Genomic DNA, 22071 nt, shown 5'->3' on the forward strand with positions numbered 1-22071 from the left:
CCAGCGCCTTATAGAGCATCAGCATTACATCTCTGCTTTTGTATTCCAGTTCCCCTGATATAAATGCTAGCATTGAATTTGCCTTCCTTACTACCGAGTCGACTTCCAAATTAACTTTTGCAAGTCCCTTTGCACCTCCGATTTCTGGATTTTATTTCGAAGTCACGTGAGTGACTACGTGAAGAAGCCCACCAGACCGCATGCGCACCATTACGTCTAGCGCATGGCACAAGGTAAGTCAGTTTTCTTCGGGCCGTTCTTTAGCGGGCCCCAAAAAGGTAGCCGCTCCACTGGAGCTAGCGTGGGGTATATTTTGCCGCAGTCCCCAACGGGAGCATGCGGCTCAAGTTAGAGGGTTTCATGCGGCTGTTTGCCGTTAGTCTGTTCGGCAGGGGACGACCAGTTCAGAGCCGGCAGGCTCGTTTAAAACTGGGTTTACGGCTGTAGCCGTTACAGTATTCAGCAGACAGCCCTAATTATAGAAGCTGCCGACATCATAGCTCCACTCGGGAGCAGGCAGCCAGAGTTACAAATTCAGCGAACTTACATTCATAAATTGCGGGTGTTACTACAGGTGAGTTTTTAAATACCGCTTGGGTAAGTTCAGCCTGCTGTAGCTGAGTTCCAGCTACAGCTACAGCTATGTTATAGCACATATAGTATATTCTTTTAATGTATGGCTGTAATAAAGTTGGCATTTATAATAGTTGCCACAGGGTCACGTATGTGACTATCATAGCCAATACATCCTATGAGCTGCAAACTCCACACAGATATATCTGTGGTCAGGAGCGAAGCCTGATTTGGTGCTGTAAGCCCAGGTCTCTGGCATCAGCTCTACCAGCTGCACCGTTGGTATCCTCTGATTTATAATATTAGTTCAGGTTTTATTCTTGGCAATATCTTAAATATGTATTATCATGCCAATTTAGTTTATGTTTTAAAAGAGAAAAATTAAAGGTGTAGTGGAATTGGAACTGCCATGGCAGTCCAGAGCCTTTGGCTTGGGAAGCCTTGTTGAGCTGTGCCTATCAGTCACCTGTGGGAGCTACACCTGGTGGCGTCATGGTAAGTTCCGCTCACCGACCTTGGTTGTGTGGCAATTAAATTATTTCAAATTATTTCAATTAGAGGGGACTGTGGAAGATTCTTTTCCAAAAGACTTAACTTTATGCATATCAATAAAGTGATCAAATCTCTGATTTAATTGGGATTGGGTTTTCAGTAATGTAAACGTCATTGCCTATGACAAATACCTGGCAGGGTTCCAGCATTTCTCCCACTCTGTCTGGCGTATTGGGGCCAGAGGCGCTCCAGTCCTTCCCTGTATAGTGCGTTGGCACCGGAAGGGAGCAGGACTCGGAGTCACTAGCACGTGCAGCCTGTTTGGTAAATGAGGATACCACAGAGCATCGATCTGCACAGCTAGTCCTGGCGGCTGCTGAAGGGAGCAACCTGACAAACCCCAAATCGGGGCAAAGTGCCAAGTCTTGGGACAAGATTTGGGTTTGTCTCAATCACGAACATCTAATGAATCAAATTATAACACAAGGAATGCTCCGTCTTAAGGCATGTAAGGCAGCAGCTCCTGGTTCAGGGTTGCAAATTTCTTTCCACTCAAATGAATGGAGTGGTGAAGATGGTGCTAAAGTATATGCACATATGCCTGAAGCAACGCCTGGTTCAGGGTTGCAATTCCTCCCACTCGGTTGAATGTAGTGTTGGAGTTGGTGCTAAAGAGTATGCATACATGCCTGAGGCAACTCCTGGTTCAGGTTTGCATAAGTCCTCCCATTCGGATGTATGAAGTATGAAGATGGAGCCATATATATTATGCCCCGTATTAGGGAAGCATACACAGGCAGTTCAAGTCATATGCCTGCAGCTGCCTTGGTTTCACGGTTCGCATTTTTCCTCCCACCCGAAAGACTATCGGAGATGGTGTCGCAAAATATGCTCGGTATAGAAGCATGCACAGACAGTTCGAGGCATATGGATGGTAACACCTGGTTCAAGGTGCAATTTTCCCACTGTAAGAGAGGAGCAGAACATGACCAGCTGCCGCAATCTCATGCTTTAATGCGTGATGTTTACTCCCACTCTAAGAGAGTGTCAAAGGTCAGCACAGACTAACTCCAAACATGACCCCGAATATGACTATGTGCCGGGATCCCATGCTTTAATGTATGAAGTACGACAATCGCATGAGGAAAAGCGGTGTGCTTTTCCCTCTAAAATTGCTGCTCCATCGGGGACGGACTAGCCACTACAAGAGAAGTTGGCCAGCAGCATCAGCTATCCAACAGAAATGACAAACATGATGGACAGAGTCTGCAAATGGAACTTCGCTGAAGCTCCAACAAAGGTAAGTGACCTAGGGTTAGAGACGCTGATAAGTAGGTCTCATCATTAACCTCCGTAAACTCCGAAATGGAACAGTCTGTCGGCCCAGCTTAAGGTTTACTACCAGCGTGGGCTGTCTAGTCGGTTTTTCACTGTCTCTGGCATAACATCAAGTTGATGTAGAGACATTGGTAAGGTGCTTTACACAGTAACCTCTGTAGTTCCAAGTGGGAACAGTTTGGTTACCCTGGATCAGGGTAAATCATCATGAAACTGGCTGACTATACGAGTCATAGTGACCAGAGAAGCACTGCTTCATCATCTATGAGAGGTATCAGGCTGGGCAATGGAATTAAGTAGTTGAGGTTTTTCTCAAACATATGGTTTATTTTCCTCATTTACCAGAGTCACTGGTTCATTGGAATCTTCATTGTCATTTTCTCTGGGACAGATATAGTTACCAGCAGAAAGCTCGTCTGCAATATATTATAACTTTTCTGACCTGCATGTCATGTTATCAATCAACAATGTATTTATAATAAACCATAGGTTCTCAATACCACTTTTCCTGATTGAGTGGTGCATCCAAGAAATTGTGTTATGCACCCTGGAGATTTAGACATGTAGTCTCAGTCATAGGTCTGCGAGGTAATTCTTGATTCAGCTTTGCATTATACGAATCTCCACTCTGAAGGGAAACGCTACGTATCCATCGTGGCTCTAATAGTCAAGAGTTTACAGGGAACTAGTTTTCTCACAATTAAGGGAAACTGTAGTTCAGCTCAAGTCATTAGCTGCTGATTATATTATCAGTGATATGTATGAATAGCTAGATATGCATCTTACACGGGTAGCGAAGCCCCACAAAAATTCCGTCCGTAGGATCTACGGAGGAACAGTGGTTCCAAGTACATTCAGTGACAACTCATCCGAGGGTGTGTGGTCTGACCAAGGACTAGAGGGGTATATTTCTCAAGATTACAGAAATATGGTGCAGGCCGAATCAGGATACCATTAGGCTATTCAAATTGTGGGTTCACTTACCCAGTTCTAGATGGATGATTGGGTATCTGCAATCTAACTAACTCAGAGAATCGATCTTGTAGTTGTATACTCTGTCATATCTATACGCATAGGCACAGTTTCTGCTGTTATAACTAAGCTAGTGGTGAAAGCCTATGCTGCCCATCTCAGATTAAGGGCATTATGTCACCGGGTTGTGGGTATTATGCAAAATTGCGAATGATAAATCTTATGCATTATCGGTAGATATTTTGGCAATATTACATTTAAGGCAACATGCAATTTAACAGTACCAGTTTGCCTATTCAGTCACGCCAAGGTAGACGGCTGAAGCTACTCTTATTTACTCCTTCACATGTGACGGCTGGGATAGCCTGTCTTCTCGGCCAGCTAGATCTGCACGATTGTATGAGAAGCTTGTGAACAACATGTGTGAGTCAATTCCTTACGGAAGTAACAAGGTTGTGTGGCTTCCAGTTTGAGCCTAGAGAAACTTTATGGGACAGCACAATTGACAGTTTCCTGTGCTGCTTTATCATGTCTGCTATACCATATGTGGGACATAAATGATTAGTTCTTCACCCACTATTCTCTAATGTTATGCAGGGTGTCCTTTATTTCACCACCCTAATAGCTTACACTTATTGTAGTGTGAGATGTATATCAGTATTTGTTGTGCAAATATTCATCAAAATTTTGTTAATGGGACCAGTATCTTAAAATGATTATGCTTTCAGCAACTGATCTCAGCATTAAGAAAACATCCTTGCTCAATCATTGAACACATCCTTGCTCAATCTCTGGCCTAGTCTCTATATCATACTGACATTAGGGTAGCTTGTTATAGAAATAATCTCATAAGCAAATGAGCAGGATTGTGTGCATTTGAGGTTGACAGCATACCCACCACAGCAGAGATCAGGGATGTCATTAGGCATACAAGTGCACTCAGCTGCTAGTGCCTATGATACGGAACATAATTATTTTCTTTCAATACTCTCAAGATATTGCTGATGGCTCACTAGCAGCCAATACAATGGGTTTCACTTTCATCATGCAGCATGAGCCTTACATAATGCAGCTTAACAAATTATAAATTTGGTGGAATATGTCTGGACATTTGCAGATAGAATTATGTACTTTCTTGCATACATTATTGTCTAACTCAACAGTCTATTGGGACTACAGGCCAGTTAGAGCAATGGCCATGTATGCAAGTTAGCATCGTGATGTTAATACCTCATGTTTTTCCTGCCATTAATGGTTTATCTGTTTTTGTGTTTTCACACACAGATTATGTCACAGTATGAAACCACAGAGCTTTGAAATCTTCACATAGTCACTCACGTGACTTCGAAATAAAATAGAGAGATTAAACGAGAATTTACCAGTTTGAAGTTTGATCTTTACTTTATGAGAAGTTGCGATGAGGGATTACGTGCCCTCCACACCCAACCCTATTCTCATAAAGATCAATCGGTAGTTCTAGCCTTCAATCTCTCTATAAGCTTAGGTCAGCAACTATTCTGTGGGTTCATACAGCTACTTTGGAGATTGACGCGCATGCGGTCTGGCGGGCTTCTTCACGTAATCCCTCATCGCAACTTCTCATAAAATAAAGATCAAACTTCAAACTGGTAAGTTCTCATTTAATCTCTCTATTCTCTCCCCATTTATAAAATAATCTACGCCTTTATTCTATTTTACTAAAATGCGTGCCTCCGCACTTTGCTCCACTGAATTTCTGTCACTTCTCTGCCCACTCTCCTAACCTGTCCAAGTCCTTCTGTAGAGTGCTTGCTTCCTCTACATTGCTTGCCCCTCCACCTATCTTAGCATCATCTGCAAATTTGAACTCCCAAAAGGCTTCAATCCCCTTATCCAAATCCTGATCAAATCTTCACGTTAAAGCCACCATGTTGTCCTGTATTGTTTGTCATATATATTAATGATTTGCACCAGAATGCTTACTTAAGTTTGCAGATCACTCCTAAATTGATGGTAGAATGGACAATGAAGAAGGTTATCTGAGGTGACAGCAGGATCTAGATCAACTGGGAAAGGGGACAAGGGATGGAATTCTACTTGAAAAATGCCATACATTATGAGAACATTAATCAGGCTAGATATACACAATTGAATACAGAGCCCCTGTAGAGGATGTTGAACAGCAAGACCTTGGGGGCACTAGTATATCTTTCTTGAAAGTGAGACACAAATTGATGGATTGTTTTGAAGAAATTCACCTGGCAATTTACTTGTGGAAGTACTCACAAACCTGAATGATGCTAATTATTCAAATGACCTGCTGTGAAAACATCAGTTCCATTTTTAGTGTTCACTTTAGTTTATTGTCACGTGTACCGAAGTACAATAAAAAGCTTTTGTTGCATGCCATCTATGGGAAAGTAATCAGAGTGAACTGTGGAATCCCTTTAATCCCTTTACTTTTGGCTTATGGTCTCACTGGATGGATTCTCTCATCTACTCTGGATCAAATAAATCAATACATTTTGACTTAGTGACACAGGCAAGGACACCAAACAATTTCTTTCACCTTCCAGAGGCTTCCCCAGGTCCCAGCATCAGCCTGTTCTGGCATCTTTCTCACAGTAATATTGACAGTTCATCAGGTTAACACTTCCACTCTGAAATACCCTCAAACATCACAACTAGTGCATGCATTTGAATCAGGCTCAGCTTGCCCTGGAGAGTCATTAATTCAATTTTGCTCACAGAACCAATGGCTCTGCTAAAATGGTAAAAAGCTATCGCTCTGTTCATTTGCAGTGTATGTGTGTGAAGGCCAACTGATGTCAGAGGATGTAAGGATCTGAGAATGTGAGAAGATGTAAATACAAGTATTTATATTTTTACTGCTCATTTTTATGCTCTGATTCCTTTAATTAATTAAATGGTTCTCCCAGTCAAGAACTAAGCAACATCAAACATTACTGTCTAGGGAGGAACTGCAGATGCTGGTTAAACCGAAGACAGACACAAAATGCTGGAGTAACTCAGCAGGTCAGACAGCATCTCTGGAGAGAAGGAATAAGTGATGTTTCGGGTCAGGACCCTTCTTCGGACAGAGAGTCAGGGGAAAGGGGAATGAGAGATATGGGTGGTACTTGGGACAAATAAATGGAATATATGCAGAAAGCACAGATAATGAAGGAAATGTTGAGCCCACAAACATTACTTACTGGTTTAGAGAGGCCCTCAGAGTTGCCTCCATTCCGTACCATGCCACTGGTGACTTTGCTGCTAGCAGAGCCCGGGCTGCCATTTTTGCTGTTGCCACCCATCTCGGCAACATCAACTCCACTGTCCTCGCTGAGTGTTTGCCCAGTGTCAGACAACTGGCACAGGGCTGCAGCTGGTGGGAACAGAGGTTCAGTTAGTGACAGGAAATAAACCTTTGCTCAAACATCAGATGCACACGTAGTAGGTTCTGTATAGAGTGGTGAGCACACCCACTGCTACTGGTCTAACCACAGATACCATTCTTTCTGTCTCCCTTTGCCTTGCAATCAATCTTGTCGCTGAAAAGTTTAGAGAGTAAGTGGGCTGTGTGGTAACTGGAATGCTTCATTCTTTGAGAATAAAGATGAATAGCCATCATTCCAGCACAATGGTGCTTACCTCGGGGGTGCGGCAATGCTCTGATTTCATTGACATCGGGTTCGCTGTTTGCTTGATGAACCTCCACCATGACAAAGTGCTGATTTGCTGCTGCTAATTTGTCCGCTGAGGCAAGAGGTGGCAGGACGGGTGGCGACGGAGACTCAGAGAGAGGCAGCAGTTGGGCCGGAGACTTGACTCTGGGAAAGGGCCCAATGAGATGCTGGGTAACGTGAGCAAGTTGTGGCACCACCTCATTCCCTGAGCTCGGTGCCTTTGAGGTTTTAGGGTGCACTGTACAAACTGACTCATCCAACGAAACGATTGAAGATGAGGCAAGAGATGAACGGTCACTTGTGGATTCACTGTCAATGTTCGTGGTGGTTAATGAAGGACTTTGAGGAGCTATGAAGAAAAGGCCAGAATGTGATGACTCTGACGAGCTCCATCTTGATGCATCTTTCATTGTCTGTTGTTGTTGAAAGGCAGGGTTGGGAGACTCCAATGGAGCAAACCTCAAGTCAGATGGATTTTCAATAAGTAACTGCACATTGTCCTAAAAAGCAAACAAAAATGGTTATATTGCAACCTTATTTAAAGTTGGGAAATTCCTCTCTGTCTAGGCTGCAACTGAAATTGAATGGGACTAATGGACATAGTTTATGGCCTTAATTACAGGGCAGTGCAACCTCACTCTACTCTAGTGAAGCTTCAACTGTTTCAAACTTGTTTAAAGAAGTTAATCAAAATGGGCTTTTAATTTGCAAATACAAATTGTTGGAAAACTTCAGAGTCATTGAAGATGAACAATGAAGGATAATGTCTCAAGAGTGCAGTAGACCATTCGACCCTTCGAGCCAGCACCGCCATTCAATGTGATCATGGCTGATCATCCACAATCAGTACCCCATTCCTGCCTTCTCCCCATATCCCTTGACTCCTCTATCTTTAAGAGCTCTGTCTAGTACTCTCTTGAAAGCATCCAGAGATCCAGCCTCCTCCACCTCTGAGGCAAAGAATTCTGCAGACTCACAACTCTCTGTGTGAAAAAGTTTTTCCTCATATCCGTTCTGAATGACTTACCCCTTATTCTTAAACTGTTGTCCCTGGTTCTGGACTCCCCCAACATCGGGAACATGTTTCCTATCTCTAGCGTGACAAGACCCTTAATGATCTTATATGTTTCAATAAGAATCCCTCTCATCCTTCTAAATTCCAGAGTATACAAGCCCAGTCGCTCCATTCTATCAACATATGACAGGAATTAACCTGGTGAACCTCCCTCAATAGCGAGAATGTCCTTCCTCAAATTGGGCGACAAAAACTGCACACAATACTCCATGTGTGGTCTCACAAGACCCCTGTACAACTGCAAAAGGACCTCTTTGCTCCTACACTCAATTGCTCTTGTTATGAAGGCCAACATGCCATTCGCTTTCTTCACTGCCTGCTCTACCTGCATGCTTACTTTCATTGACTGCTGAACATGGACCCCCAGATCCCGTTGTACTTCCTTTTCCCAACTTGACTCCATTTAAATAATAATTTGCCTTCCTGTTTTTGCCACAAAAATGGATAACCTCACACTTATCCACATTAAACTGCATCTGCCTTGCATCTGCTCACTAACCCAAACTGTCCAAGTCACCCTGCATCCTCATAGCATAATAATAATAATAATATATTTTATTGTTTGGTATGCAGCTTCCAACCGATGTCATAACATAAATAACTAATAAAATTTGGATTTACATATCCCAAGAACATGGATTGTAAAAAGAACAGTAAAACAGTCAAAACAGTTCAACAGACTAAAGTGCAGATGTGTCTGTGCGACGTGACCATCCGAGGGAGACAGTCCAGGGGGGGATGGGGGGGCACTCAGCGGGCCGGTTCAGAGTCACTATAGCTCTGGGAATGAAGCTGTTCCTGAGTCTGGAGGTTCGGGCGTAGAAGGCCTTGTAACGTCTGCCGGAGGGAAGTAGTTCGAACAGTCCATTACAAGGGTGTGAGGAGTCTTTATGGATGCTGACGGCCTTCCTGAGGCACCGTGTGTGGTAGATGCCCTCCAAGGCTGGTAGGTGTGTCCCAATAATCCTCTGTGCTCTGTGGACGACGCGCTGAAGAGCTCTCCTCTCCGCCTCCGTGCAGCTAAGATACCACACAGAGATGCCATACGTTAATATGCTCTCTGTGGTGCAGCGGTAGAAGGTTGTCAGCAGCTGTTGGGGCAGACCAGTCTTTTTTAATGTCCTCAGGAAGAACAGTCTATGCTGTGCCTTCTTGATCAGCGCAGCGGTGTTGGTGGACCATGTGAGGTCCTCTGAAATGTGAGTGCCCAGAAACTTAAAGCTGGACACTCACAGTTCACACTGCCACCCAGCTTTGTTATCTGCAAATTTGCTAATGTTACTTTTAATCCCTTTGTCCAAATCATTAATATATTGTAAATAGCTGCGGTCCCAGCACCGAGCCTTGCGGTACCCCACTAGTCACTGCCTGCCATTCTGAAAGGGACACGTTAATCCCTACCCTTTGTTTCCTGTCAGCCAACTAATTTTCTATCCATGTCAGCACTCTACCCCCAATACCATGTGCCCTAATTTTGCCCACTAATCTCCTATGTGGGACCTTATCAAATGCTTTCTGAAAGTCCATAAATTCCACTGGCTCTCCCTTGTCCAGAGCTGCCAAGTTTTGTCAGAGCATTTCAGTATTCTAGTACCTGAAAATCAGTATTTTGCTGAAAAACATGTTATTTTGTTATGTGCGGTCATACCCATGTAAGAGTACAAGAATGCATAACTTTGCTACCAATTGACATGTCTTCTACGCACCTTACTTGACAATGCATTCATTGCCATCTCTTTGTATACTGCTGTTTGAACGGCTGCTCCCTGCTTTTAGCACCAGATGATGATCTGGAAGCCATTTTGGAAGCCTCCCTCGCTCCTTCTCTCTCTCTCCCTCCTTCCTCTCCCTCCCTCCATCACTTTCTCCATCCCTCTCACCCTTCCTCTCTCTCTTCCTCCCTCTCTCCTCCTTCCTTTTTTTCTCCCTCCCTCTCTTACTCCCTTCCCCCTTCTCTCCCTTTCTCTCCTTCTCCCTCTCTCCCTCCCCTCTCCACCCCTCCTTCTCTCCCTCTCTCCCACCCCTCCCTCTCTCCCCCTTGAGCCCACCCACCGTTCTGCAAAATCAAGGCCAATCCCAATGTAACTGCAATCCCACTGGTAATCTTTCACCACTAGGCTTATCCAGAATTCTACCACTGTCTGAAAAATAATCAATGGCTCAACTTCCACTGAGAAAGAGAATTCCAAAGACTCATTGTTATACGAGAATTTTCATGAACAGTCTGTGACCCATAGCACTGTGGCCATAGCGCAATGTGTAAAGGCCTTGGCGCTATGTTTAAAGCCCACAGCGCTCCAGCCGGTAGCGCTATATTTAGATCCCACAGCGAGCAGCCGACAGCGCTTTGTTTAAATTCCCACGCGTTAAACTGACAGTGCAAGATGGCGTCGCCTCGCGGCAGCGGCTTCTACAGTTCGTCTGTCTTTTTTTTCTTTTTGTCATGTGTATATTTTGGTTGTAGTTTATATCTTATTTTAGCTGTGTGTATATGGGGGGGGGGCGGTGGAAACTTTAAAAACTTTTAAATCTCTTCTCTGTATGGGGGACTCCGACCTTTCCCTGTCGGGTCTCCGTTGTCATTGGGGTCTAGCACCGTGGAGCGGCCTCCAACTGGAATCGACGTTGGGCTTCAGTCGCAGAGCCTGCCCTTCTCTCCATATCCCTCGATTCCGCTAGCCCTAAGAGCTCTATCTAACTCTTTTTTGAATGCATCCAGTGAATCGGCCGTAATGCATCCAGTGGGGGAGGGCAGTGTGTGGGGAAGGGGGGTGTGTGTGGGTTATGGGGGGGTGTGGGGGAGGGGGTGTGTGGGAGAGGGGGGTGTGGTGGAGAGGGGGTTGTGGTGGAGGGGGTATGGGAGGGGGGGGGAGGTGAGAATTTGGATGAGATCATACATGGTGAGATTAGCAAGTTTGTTGATGATACAAAAGTGAGTGGTTTTGCAGATAGGGAAGATGGTTGTGAAAAATTGCAGCAGGATCTTGATCGATTGGCCAGGTAGGATGAGGAATGGTTGATGGAATTTAATACAGTGAAATGTGAGGTCTTGCATTTTGGGAAGTCTAACATGGGCAGGGCCTACACACTGAATGGTAGGGCTCTATGGAGTGTTGTAGAGCAGAGGGATCTAGGAGTGGTCAAAAAGGCTTTCGTACATTGGCCTTCATCAGTCAGAGTATTGAGTATAGTAGTTGGGAGGCATGTTGGAATTGTATAAGATGTTGGTGAGAGCGCGTTAAGAGTATAGTATTCCGTTCTGGGCACCATGTTATAGCAAAGATGTTGTCAAGCTGGAAAGGGTACAGAGAAGATTTACGAGAATGTTGCCAGAACTAGAGGGTCTGAGCTTTTGGGAGAGGTTAAGTAGGCTGGGACTCTATTCCTTGGAGCACAGGAGGACGAGGGGTGATCTTATAGAGGTGCTTAAAATCATGAGAGGAATAGATCGCATAGCTGCATTAGTATCTTGCCCGGATTAGGTGCAACAGGGATCAGAGGACATAGGTTTATGAAACATTTAGACAGATACATGGATAGGACAGGTTTGGAGGGATATCAACCAAATGCAAGTGGGACGAGTGTAGCTGGGACATGTCGGCCGGTGTGAGCAAGTTGGTCCGAAGGGCCTATTTCACTCTGACTAAATGGATGTTAAAATGCAGATGGAGTTTAATGGAGCAAGTGTGAGGTGGTGAGGTCTGGGAGGTCAAATGTAGATCATAAGGTCATAAGAGATAGGAGCAGAATTGGGCCCATCAAGTTTACTCTGCTATTCATTCATGGCTGATTTATCTCTCCCTCCTAACCCCATTCTCTTGCCTTCTCCCCAAATGTAAGTGGAAAATATACAATAAATGGGATGACCCTATTCAACATTGATGCATATGGTATGCTTGCTGTCATAGGTTGTTCATTGACCACAACAGTCAGGAAGTTATGTTGCAGCTTTATAGGGCTTCGGTTAGTTCACATTTGGAATGTTGTGTGCAATTCTGGTCTCCCCATTACTTTGGAAAGGAGGTATACCAGAATGATGCCGATATTACAGGGTATTAGCTACATGGAGAGGCTGGACTTGGGTTGTTTTCTATGGAATGTCAGAGGTTGCTGGGAGAACTGATAGAAGTATATAAAATGATGAGAGGCATCGATGGTCAGAACCTTTTCCTCAGGGAGGGAAGATCACATACTAGGGAATATAGCTTTAAAGTAGGAAGGGCAATGTTTAAAGATGTAGGGTCATTTTTTATTGTTTTTACACAGGGGTGGCGAGTTCCTGGAACGTGCTGCTGGGGCTGGACATTGAGCAGATACAATAATGGATTTTAAGCCTTTTGGACAGGCATATCGATCGATATGCAGGGGAATGGGAGGATATGAATTACATGCAGACTGTAGAGACGGTATTGGCATCATGGTCAGCACAGACATTTTGGGTCGAATGGCCTTTTCCTGTGCTGTACTGTTCTATGTTGATACTGAAGGTGGACCTACCACATACACTTGCATACACTTTACTCTTAATTTTGGTCCGTCAACTTCTCCTGTACAAATAAAAAATACACAACTTCATAGCATTTGTGGAATTATAATGTTATACTATAAATAGAATACTCACGCCAAATAAAGATCATCTCTGATCCCTCCCACCCAGCTCACCACATCTTCCACCTGCTGCCATCAGGAAGGCGCTACAGCTCACTGCCCGCCAAGACATCTCGATTTAAAAACAGTTCTTACCCACACGCAATCCGAATTCTGAACACACTATGACAACAGCACATATCCTCCCCATGCATGTACTGTATATTGTATGATGTTGTGTTTTATGTTATGTTTGACGGGAATCAGCCTACCTTGTAACATCCTGTACTGATCCTGAATTCCACCAGCTTGACTGTGTGGTCATTAAATAATCTAATCTAATCTAATCTAATCTGATGCTGAGTGAGTGATTTGCTAATGGGGTAATATTTTACAACTTTCAATACTCTGTTACTGCTGAATTAATTCTTCCCTTGAGCTTACAGGAACATAGGTACAATAATGATAAATGTTTTTTCTATATTTGTGAAAGCAAACATCAGTTCACTTTAGTGAATCAGAGGATAATTACCTGGCAGGAGGCAGTGCAGGCAGTGTGAAATACTCACCAGAGAGATGTCCGGCAAACCTCCTGAATTCCCCTGCAGCTGGCCAGTCATCATGACATCCGTGTCGTTCTGTGTGCAAGAACAGACAATTTAATGTAAATACAACAGATCAATAAATAAAACATTAGACGCCAGGGATTGAGGCCTGATCTCTGCACGCGCTTTATGATAGAAAATGTCACAAGAGTCATTCTAACTCTGTAAGGTGGTGAAAAGCAGAGAATACTGAATGCATTGCGCATTATAAATGTCGGGGATTCCAGTCCATTATGGGCGCAATGGGAGCCTTGGGTAGTTTTCAATATATTAAACTCCTTAAATAATTTTAATCAGTAAATGTTGTGGCGATGCTTCAATATGTATATTCCACTCTTGCTCCAGAATACATCCTCCCAAATACTGTCTCCACACAGGACTATTTTTTCATCACAGGAGAATAGCTCCCGTGCTCCCGAGAATAGCTTCATCACAGACATTATCAATTCATTCAATAAGCAGTCAATAAAAACCAAAGATCATAGAGCGGAGCAAGATGGTCCACTCCTGCAAAATCCAATGGACTAACATGTAGTGACTGCACATATGTTCTCAGTCTTTCCTTGCACTCGGTTTTCAGGTGTTTTGAATGGCTGGCTGGAGTTCAGGCCAGCAGAGAGCCACCACAGAAACCTAGTACTTCCACAGTGCTGGTAGTCTGTTCTCTTCGAGTAGTCATCAGTTTGGATATAAATATAAAGCTTGAGAGCTGTGAGAGGTGTCAGACACTGCAAATTCACAGAGCAGATTCAAAATCGTGCACCAGTGAGATTTTAAACCCAGTTTAATTTGTTACACTGATCGCCCCTGCACCTGTCATTGAAATAGATAATCACAAATAAAACCACTGCCAGGCTTTGAATATTATTGCAGATTCAGAGATAGCTGGTCCAGATAGATTACCCTAGGAATTCTAGCCAAAGATCATTGAGTAGAGCAAGATGGTCCACTCCTGCGAAATCCAATGGACTGACATGTAGTACGCACCGGAGCATAACTTCCACCATTTCTGTAAAGCCGACCCGACCAGTTATGCCTCTCGCAGTGTATTGAGCGTTGCGGGGGAACCGTTTGTGTGTTTTTAAACGTTTTAAATGTTTTTTTAAATTTTCTTTTGAAATGCAGTAAACCCTTATCAATTCCCCCCCATCACTGTCAGCACTGCCTTGGTCACTATTTGCTGAAGTAAGTGTGTGTGTGGAAACTTGCGTGATTGTTAATCTGACTGGAAACCAAATCTGACTGGACACACGCTAATAGACACGGAAACGACACATACCTTTTACAGGGAGGAACTGCAGATGCTGGTTTAAACCAAAGATAGACACAAAAGGCTGGACAGATCAGGCAGCATCTCTGGAGAAAAGGACTAGGTGATATTTCGGGTCGGCTTTTTCGATAGCTGCCAAGACACGTTTGATGTCATCCTTCGCCCTGTTCCTGGTCTCGGCCCACACCGATCTGCCTGACATGCTGTGTGTGTTTGGCGGAGTCTGAGGGGAGAAGCGCCGGCACCAAGAGTGAGTGAACGCGCGGACAGACGGATGAAAGCAAAGATCATAGAGCGGCATAGGTGACATTTCGGGTCGAGACCCTTCTTCAGACTGACAGTCAAGGGAAAGGGAAACGGGAGATTTAGGCATATCTTCCATTCATTTGTCCTTAGTACCATCTATATCTCTTGTTCCTCTTTCCCCTGACTCAGTCTGAAGAAGGGTCTCGACCCGAAATGTCACCTATTCTACTCTATGATTGTTGCTTTCGTCCGTCTGTCCGCGTGTTCGCTTGCTCTTGGTGCCGGCGCTTCTCTCCTCAGACTCTGCCAAACAAACACACACATACAAACCACACAGCATGTCAGGCAGATCGGTGCAGGCCGAGACCAGGAGCAGGGAGAAGGATGACATCAAATGGGTCATGGCAGCTAATGAAAAAGTCGACCCGAAATATCACCTAGTCCTTTTCTCCAGAGATGCTGCCTGATCTGTCCAGCCTTTTGTGTCTGACTTTGGTTTAAACCAGCATCTGCAGTTCCCACCTGTAAAAGGTATGTGCCGTTTTCGTGTGTATTAGCTTGTGTCCAGTCAGATTTGGCTTCCAGTCAGATTAACAATCACGCAAGTTTCCACACACACACTTACTTCAGCAAATAGTGACCAAGGCAGTGCTGACAGTGATGGGGGGGGGGAATTGATAAGGGTTTACTGCATTTCAAAAGAAAATTAAAAAATAAAAATTTAAAACATTTAAAAACACACAAAGGGTTCCCCCGCAACGCTCATTACACTGCGAGAGGCATAACTGGTCGCGTCAGCTTTACTGAAATGGCGGAAGTTACTCTCTGGTGCATACTACACGTCGGTCCAATGGTTTTCGGAGGAGTGGACCTTCTTGCTCTACTCTATGATCTTTGACTAGGATTCCTAGGGTAATCTATGAACATCCACAGACACAGACTGATGAGACAGTAAGTTGCCCACAACATCGCCTGGCCACTAGTTTGCCATAGATATCCATGGATTTGAGTTCCATCCCAAACCTCTGCTCCCCCACCAGTAACACGCTCCGACCCACCTTCCCTCATCCAGGGAACCTCAGCTTTTTCTGGACCAGCTGTCTCTGAATCTGCAATAATGTTCAAAGCCTGGCAGTGATTTTATTTGTGATTATCTGTTTCAATGACAGGTGCAGGGGCGATTAGACTGAGCCACACCCACACTTCCGGGTTTTATAACCCCACCCCCTCCCACCGGAAAAGGTGTGGCCTTCATGGCGTGACTGACAGGAGAGAGATTCTCAACATTTTTTAAACACTAATAACACTTTCATTTTTCATTGATGGGAAGAATCCTCTGCACCTGCAGAGCGAAGGGGGACTGAGTAAGATGGCCAAAAAGCACAGCCGTAAGTGGTAGCGTTTTATCTAAAATCAACATACAGTGCAAACAGGAAGTTACCCAAAGCATCCAAACCACCATTTCAAGTAGTGCCTTTTAACTTCAAGACAAAGCACCCAAACCACCATTTGCAGTAGTGCCTTTTAACATCAAGCCAAAGCACCCAAACCACCATTTGCAGTAGTGCCTTTTAACTTCAAGCCAAAGCACCCAAACCACCATTTGCAGTAGTGCCTTTTAACATCAAGCCAAAGCACCCAAACCACCATTTGCAGTAGTGCCTTTTAACATCAAGCCAAAGCACCCAAACCACCATTTGCAGTAGTGCCTTTTAACTTCAAGCCAAAGCACCCAAACCACCATTTGCAGTAGTGCCTTTTCACTTCAAGCCAAAGCACCCAAACCACCATTTGCAGTAGTGCCTTTCAATTTCAAACCAACCATATTTTCATTTTCAAACCACATTAAGGTGACTCACAGTTGAGTAGACATGTGTTCAGTTTTATTCAGAGCTCAGAGAGACGTGACCCTCTGGCTTCCTCCATCTTGCAGAGACTGAGTGAGGCACACCACTTCCGGGATTTATAGTCCCTCCCCCTCCCACCAGCAGGGGCAGCAGAGAGAATGGCAATTTTAAAAAAAACATTAATATGTCTCTGATTTTTCATCAATGGGAAAAATCCACCGGTCCCGGAAGGTGGAGGAGGGCTCTGAGCGAGGTGGCCAAAAATGACGGCCGTAGGTGGCGGCGTTCTCTCGGAAATCACAGCACAGCGAGCCAAAAGCGTTCAAGATCAGACTTTTAGTAATGTAGATTCAAACTGATGACTACTCGAAGAGGACAGACTACCAGCACTGTGGAATTAGTAGGTTTCTGTGGTGGCTCTCTGCTGGCCTGAACTCCAGACAGCCATTCAAAACACATGAAAAACGAGTGCAAGGAAAGACTGAGAACATATGTGCAGTCACACAAATTTTAGAAACAAATGCTTTAGCCAAGTCAATCAAAGAACTTTAATGAACAAAAGGACATTTGGCCTTTTGTGTCGGTGCTAGTTCTTTAGCTCTGTGATGTATCATTCCCTCATTCCTGTTCTTAGCACACAGTATATCTGCTTCCAAGATGGTACCCAACCCAGGCGACTATTTGCATGCTTGCCACAGAAGCAGATCTACAATCACACAATACAATCACACTGGATAGCAGGCAATAAAAGCTAAAAAACTAAACTAAACAGCCCTAGAAGTTTCACCGCTTTCAGCTGCCCAGCTGCATTGCAGAAATCCCTTTGCTGCTACTCCTGTGAATGAACTTAGACCTGTTGTCAGCTCAACCACCCAGATACTGCAGTTGATGTTTTTTAATCAAATCGCTCCGTGGTTAGACTGAAGACGTTGGGAATGTTCTCCCTAGAACAAATAAGGCTAAGAAGAGCTTTAACGGATTCAGAATCAGGAAAGGTTTGCACAGGATAACAAAGAATCTGCTTTATGTGGCAGATGCAGTCAAGGGGAGAATTAGCGGAGGGGAGATGGAGAGAATGTCTTACTACAGTCTGGACATGTTCTTTGAAACAGCTGGGGAAGCAGATTTAACCCAACCTTCTAAAGGGAACTGGGTAACCAGGGGAGGGGAAATAATTTGCAGAACAGGGAGGAAAGAACAGGGCAGGGGAAGTAACTGCAATGTCAGCAGAGGCATTAGGGCCAAATAACCACCTCCTGTCTTCAATTATTTGTATTCTACAAATGGGTAAATCGCAAAGCCAGGGTTTACATTGTTCAAAACAAAGATGAACACAAAAAGCTGAAGTAACTCAGCGGGTTTTTCAAATTAGTCACTAAAATTTTAACAGAATTTATTGTCTATGAACTTGAAAGTTTAAATTTTGTCCAAATTTAAAAATGAAGCTGCACAAAAAATTAATGTATTCCAAATTGTCCAAGAAAGGCAATTTTCTAATAAGAGGCAAGTTTTGGTGAATAACTTACAGATCAAAGTTTGCAGACAGTCTGGTGGGTTGTCCAGTACTTGAATGTGATGAACATACAACAATACACCAGATGGACAGGCCTTTTGGCCCACAATGACTGTGAAAACATGATGCCAAGCTCAATTCTTCTCTATCTGCACATGATCTATATCCCACCAGTTCCTGCATATCCATGTGCCTATCCAAAAATCTCTTAAAGGCAATTGTCATATCTACCACACACATCTTATCTCTATAATTATAAAACTCTGATCTTGGATGTGTGTGTATATATTTGTGTAGTTGTGTGTGTGTATTTGTTCGTCTGTGATTCACATCTCCTCGAAAACACGACGCTCTAACGGTGAAATTTTTACATATTCCGATAGATTTACGCCATGATGTCAAAAATTATTTCCCGATTTATTTATGAAAATGTTCAAAAATTTCAAATAACTTGGTGAATAAACGAGATGGTCTCGCTGATGATGTCACAATGACTCTGCCTGCCTGCCTCTGCTCACGCTGCAAGTGACGTCACCCCTGTTCTGTCTTCTGTTCTTCTTAACTTTCATTTCTTTAAATTTGTCACTTAGCGTTTTTAAACTGCTGCTCAGGTCGTGCTGCGCGCTCCGCTGGGCTCCTTGAAGATCTAGAACATTGCGGCGGCATCCGTTATCGCCGCGCGGGACATTGCGATGGTGAGGGTGCGGGACAGCGCGATGGGAAGTTGATCGTGGCGGCCATTACTCCCTCTGGGAGAGGCCGTCTATAGAGACCTGTGATTCCTCCGTGGATCGCAGGGACTCGGGGAATTGTGACGCATTTTCCTCGCTGATGATACCGATCACACCTGGACATCACGGGGGATGACCTCCTCTCCGTTGCCCCCGCCCGATCGTATGTCACGAGGATGTGTGGGCTTCCTCTCGCGGAAGCCACGATCGGCCAGCCCTCCGCTGATTTTCACTGTCCTCAGATCATTCCCGGCCTCGCTCAGGTCCACGCCGGCCACAGCCTAGCTCGGGCCTGGCGCTGGGTGGAGAATCTGCTGCTCTACGACCTGGGTAGGTGCTGCCTCTACCCCCACCCCCTCCCTCTCTATCCCCTCCACGGGGCAGAGAAAGAGAGTGAGGGGGGGAGGGAGAGGGGGGTGTGAGAGGGGGGGAAGGGAGGAGGGGTGGAAGGAGGGGGGTGTTGGGAAGGGGGGAGAGGGGGTGGAGAGAGTGGGAGGAGGGGCGAGGAGAGGGGGGCAGGAGATGGGGGGAGGAGGGCCTCGCTCTGGTACATGCCAACCCGCAGCCTCGCTCTGGCCTGGCGCCTGGTGGGGAGGCTGCTGCTCTACGACCTGCTGCCTCTACCCCCTCCCTCTGTGTCCCCTCCCTTTCTGCACCCCCATCCATCTCTGTTCCCCCCCCCTCTCTGCCCCCCCTCTGCCTTTCCTCCCTCTCTGCCCTCCACTTCCTCCCTGCCCCTCCCTCACTCTCTGCCCCCCTCCCTCTCTGCCCCCCCCCCCCTCCTCTCTAGGGAGTGGTGAATATTGGGACCTATGGGTGAGTGGTGGAGTATTGCGTTCGAGAACCAGCCCTCCCCTGTGACGCCGCGCCCCCCCCCCCACCTCTCAATCTCTAACCCCCTCCCTCTCCCTCTCTACCCCACCTCCCCATCCCTCTCCACCCCCCCTCTCTAGCTGCGCCTGTGCAGTTGGGGGTTAAGCGTGAGTGGATAGGGTGGGGGATGGGGTAAAAGGAGTGACTTAATAATATTAATATATCAAGGGGGGTGGTTAGTGAGTGTGTGTGTGGGGGGTGGTTGTGTGTGTGTGTGTGGGGGTGGTTAGTGTGTGTGGGGGTGGTTAGTGTGTGTGTGTGTGGGGGGGTGGTTGTGTGTGTGTGTGTGGGGGTGGTTAGTGTGTGTGTGTGGGGGGGGTGGTTGTGTGTGTGTGTGTGGGGGTGTTAGTGTGTGTGTGGGGGAGTGGTTAGTGTGTGTGGGGGGTGTTTAGTGTGTGTGTGTGTGTGTGGGGGGGGGGTGGTTAGTGTGTGTGTGATGCTACAGGCCTCCCCCCACCCCCCCATCGCGCGTTCAGGGGACGGGACCCAACCTCGCTCTCTCCTTGGTCTAGTAACTATTAAAACTCTGATCTTGGATGTGTGTGTGTGTGTGTGTGTGTGTGTGTGTGTGTGTGTGTGTGTGTGTGTGTGTGTGTGTATGTGTATGTGTATGTTTGTGTGTGTGTGTATATTTATTTGTGTGCGATCACATTTACGCGCTAATGGGAAAATCTTTTACATATTCCGGTAGAGATTTATTCCGTCAAATCAAAAATTGCCTTATCTGAAATTTCTTGCAGCACGCTCTGCTGGGTTTCTTGAAGTTCTACAACATGGCAGCGGCGGTCGTTATCATAGCGCCGGCGCGGGGAAGCATGGTGGAAAAGTGGCCGTGACGGCCGTCACGGGAGGCAACCTCCTCACCGTCTCCCCCGCCCGAATGTCTGTCACGCGGGTGGGTGGGCTTCTCCTCGCGGAAGCCACGATCAGCCGGCCCTCTGCTGCTTTTGACAGTCCTCAGATTGCTCCAGATCTCACTCGGGTCCACGCCGGCCGCAGCCTCGCTCGGGTCCGGCGACTGGTGGGGACGCTGCCGCACCCCGTGAGCTTCCGCCCAGCTCCCCTCCTCTCTCTCCCACCCCTCCTCTTTCTCTCCCCCCCTCCTCTCTTTCTCCCCACCTCTCTCTCTCTCCCTCCTCCTCTCTCCCCTCCTCTCTCTCTCCCCTTCTCTCTCTCTCTCTCTCCCTCCTCTCTCTCCTCTCCTCTCTCTCACCTCCCCCTCTCTCTCTCCCCCCCTCTCTCTCACCCCCCCTGCTCTCCCCCTGTCTACCCTATCTATAGACAGATTAGGTCCCCATCAACCTCTGGAGCTCCAGAGAAAAGAATCCAAGTGTCCAACCTCTCTCTGTAGCTAATACCCCTTAATGCAGGCATCATTCTAGTAAACCCCCTTTACATCCTTTTGCTGCATTGTGGCGACCAGAAATGCACACAATACACTACAAATGCGTCCTAAACAAAGTATTGTAAAGCTGCATCATGACTTCCTGACTCTTTTACTCAATGCCCCAACCAATGAAGTCAAGTAAACCATGTTCCTTCTTTACTGCTCTGCCTAATTGTATTGCCACTTTCAGGGTGTTAGGGACTTGGACACAACAATCCATCTGTACATCGATGCTGTCAATGGTCCTGCCATCAATTTTACACTGTCTTCTTACATTTGACTACCTAATGTGCAACATCGCACATTTGCTCACATTAAACTTGATTTGCCATTTTTCCACCATTTCTGTAGCTGATCTATATCCCACTGTATACATTGACATCATTCTTCACCATCTGCCATTCCAGCAACCGTGGTGTCATCTTACTAATGGAATTACTGGTTGAGAGGATGTTCAGGCTTCTGGTGTGAAGGAAAAGAGCAATTGTCCATAGTTTTTGAGTAGTTAAACTGTGAAACGCACCCACTGGAATCACTGGGTCAGACCGCCAGTGCATTCAGGAACAACTATATACCACAGTGAAACTCTGTAATTTGGCATCATCAGAACTTTCGTGATGAACAGATTTTCTTGACTATTGGATGTCTTTCCATTCACACTACAACTTCGAGGTCACTTTTTTAAAGATGTTACATAATTTAATCGATAAATTTAGAGATGTGGGAAACAAGGCACCAGTGAATTAAAAAGGAATGCAGAAAACAGGATCCTACAAGTTTAAAGGCAGTACAGCACATGAACAGACCCTTCAGCCCAGTATGTCTGCGCCAATCACAATGCCAAACTAAACTTATCCCATCTGCCTGCACACAATTCAATCCCTTTATGCCCGT

General features: G+C 45.5%; 1 protein-coding gene across 4 annotated transcripts in view; it reads right to left on the bottom strand.

The window, feature by feature from the left end:
- Positions 1-22071, bottom strand: part of whrn (whirlin) — a 190508-nt gene that overhangs the window by 21546 nt on the left and 146891 nt on the right. For all 4 annotated transcript variants that reach the window (XM_033049267.1, XM_033049269.1, XM_033049268.1 and 1 more), the window contains 3 exons: positions 13275-13343; positions 7009-7543; positions 6570-6742 (listed from right to left, as the gene is read on the bottom strand). In XM_033049267.1, the coding sequence (XP_032905158.1) occupies positions 6570-6742; positions 7009-7543; positions 13275-13343 (777 nt within the window). The remainder of the gene's footprint in view (positions 1-6569; positions 6743-7008; positions 7544-13274; positions 13344-22071) is intronic.

The sequence above is a fragment of the Amblyraja radiata genome, chromosome 32, assembly GCF_010909765.2.
Source record: "Amblyraja radiata isolate CabotCenter1 chromosome 32, sAmbRad1.1.pri, whole genome shotgun sequence".
Classification (NCBI taxonomy): Eukaryota; Metazoa; Chordata; class Chondrichthyes; order Rajiformes; family Rajidae; genus Amblyraja; species Amblyraja radiata.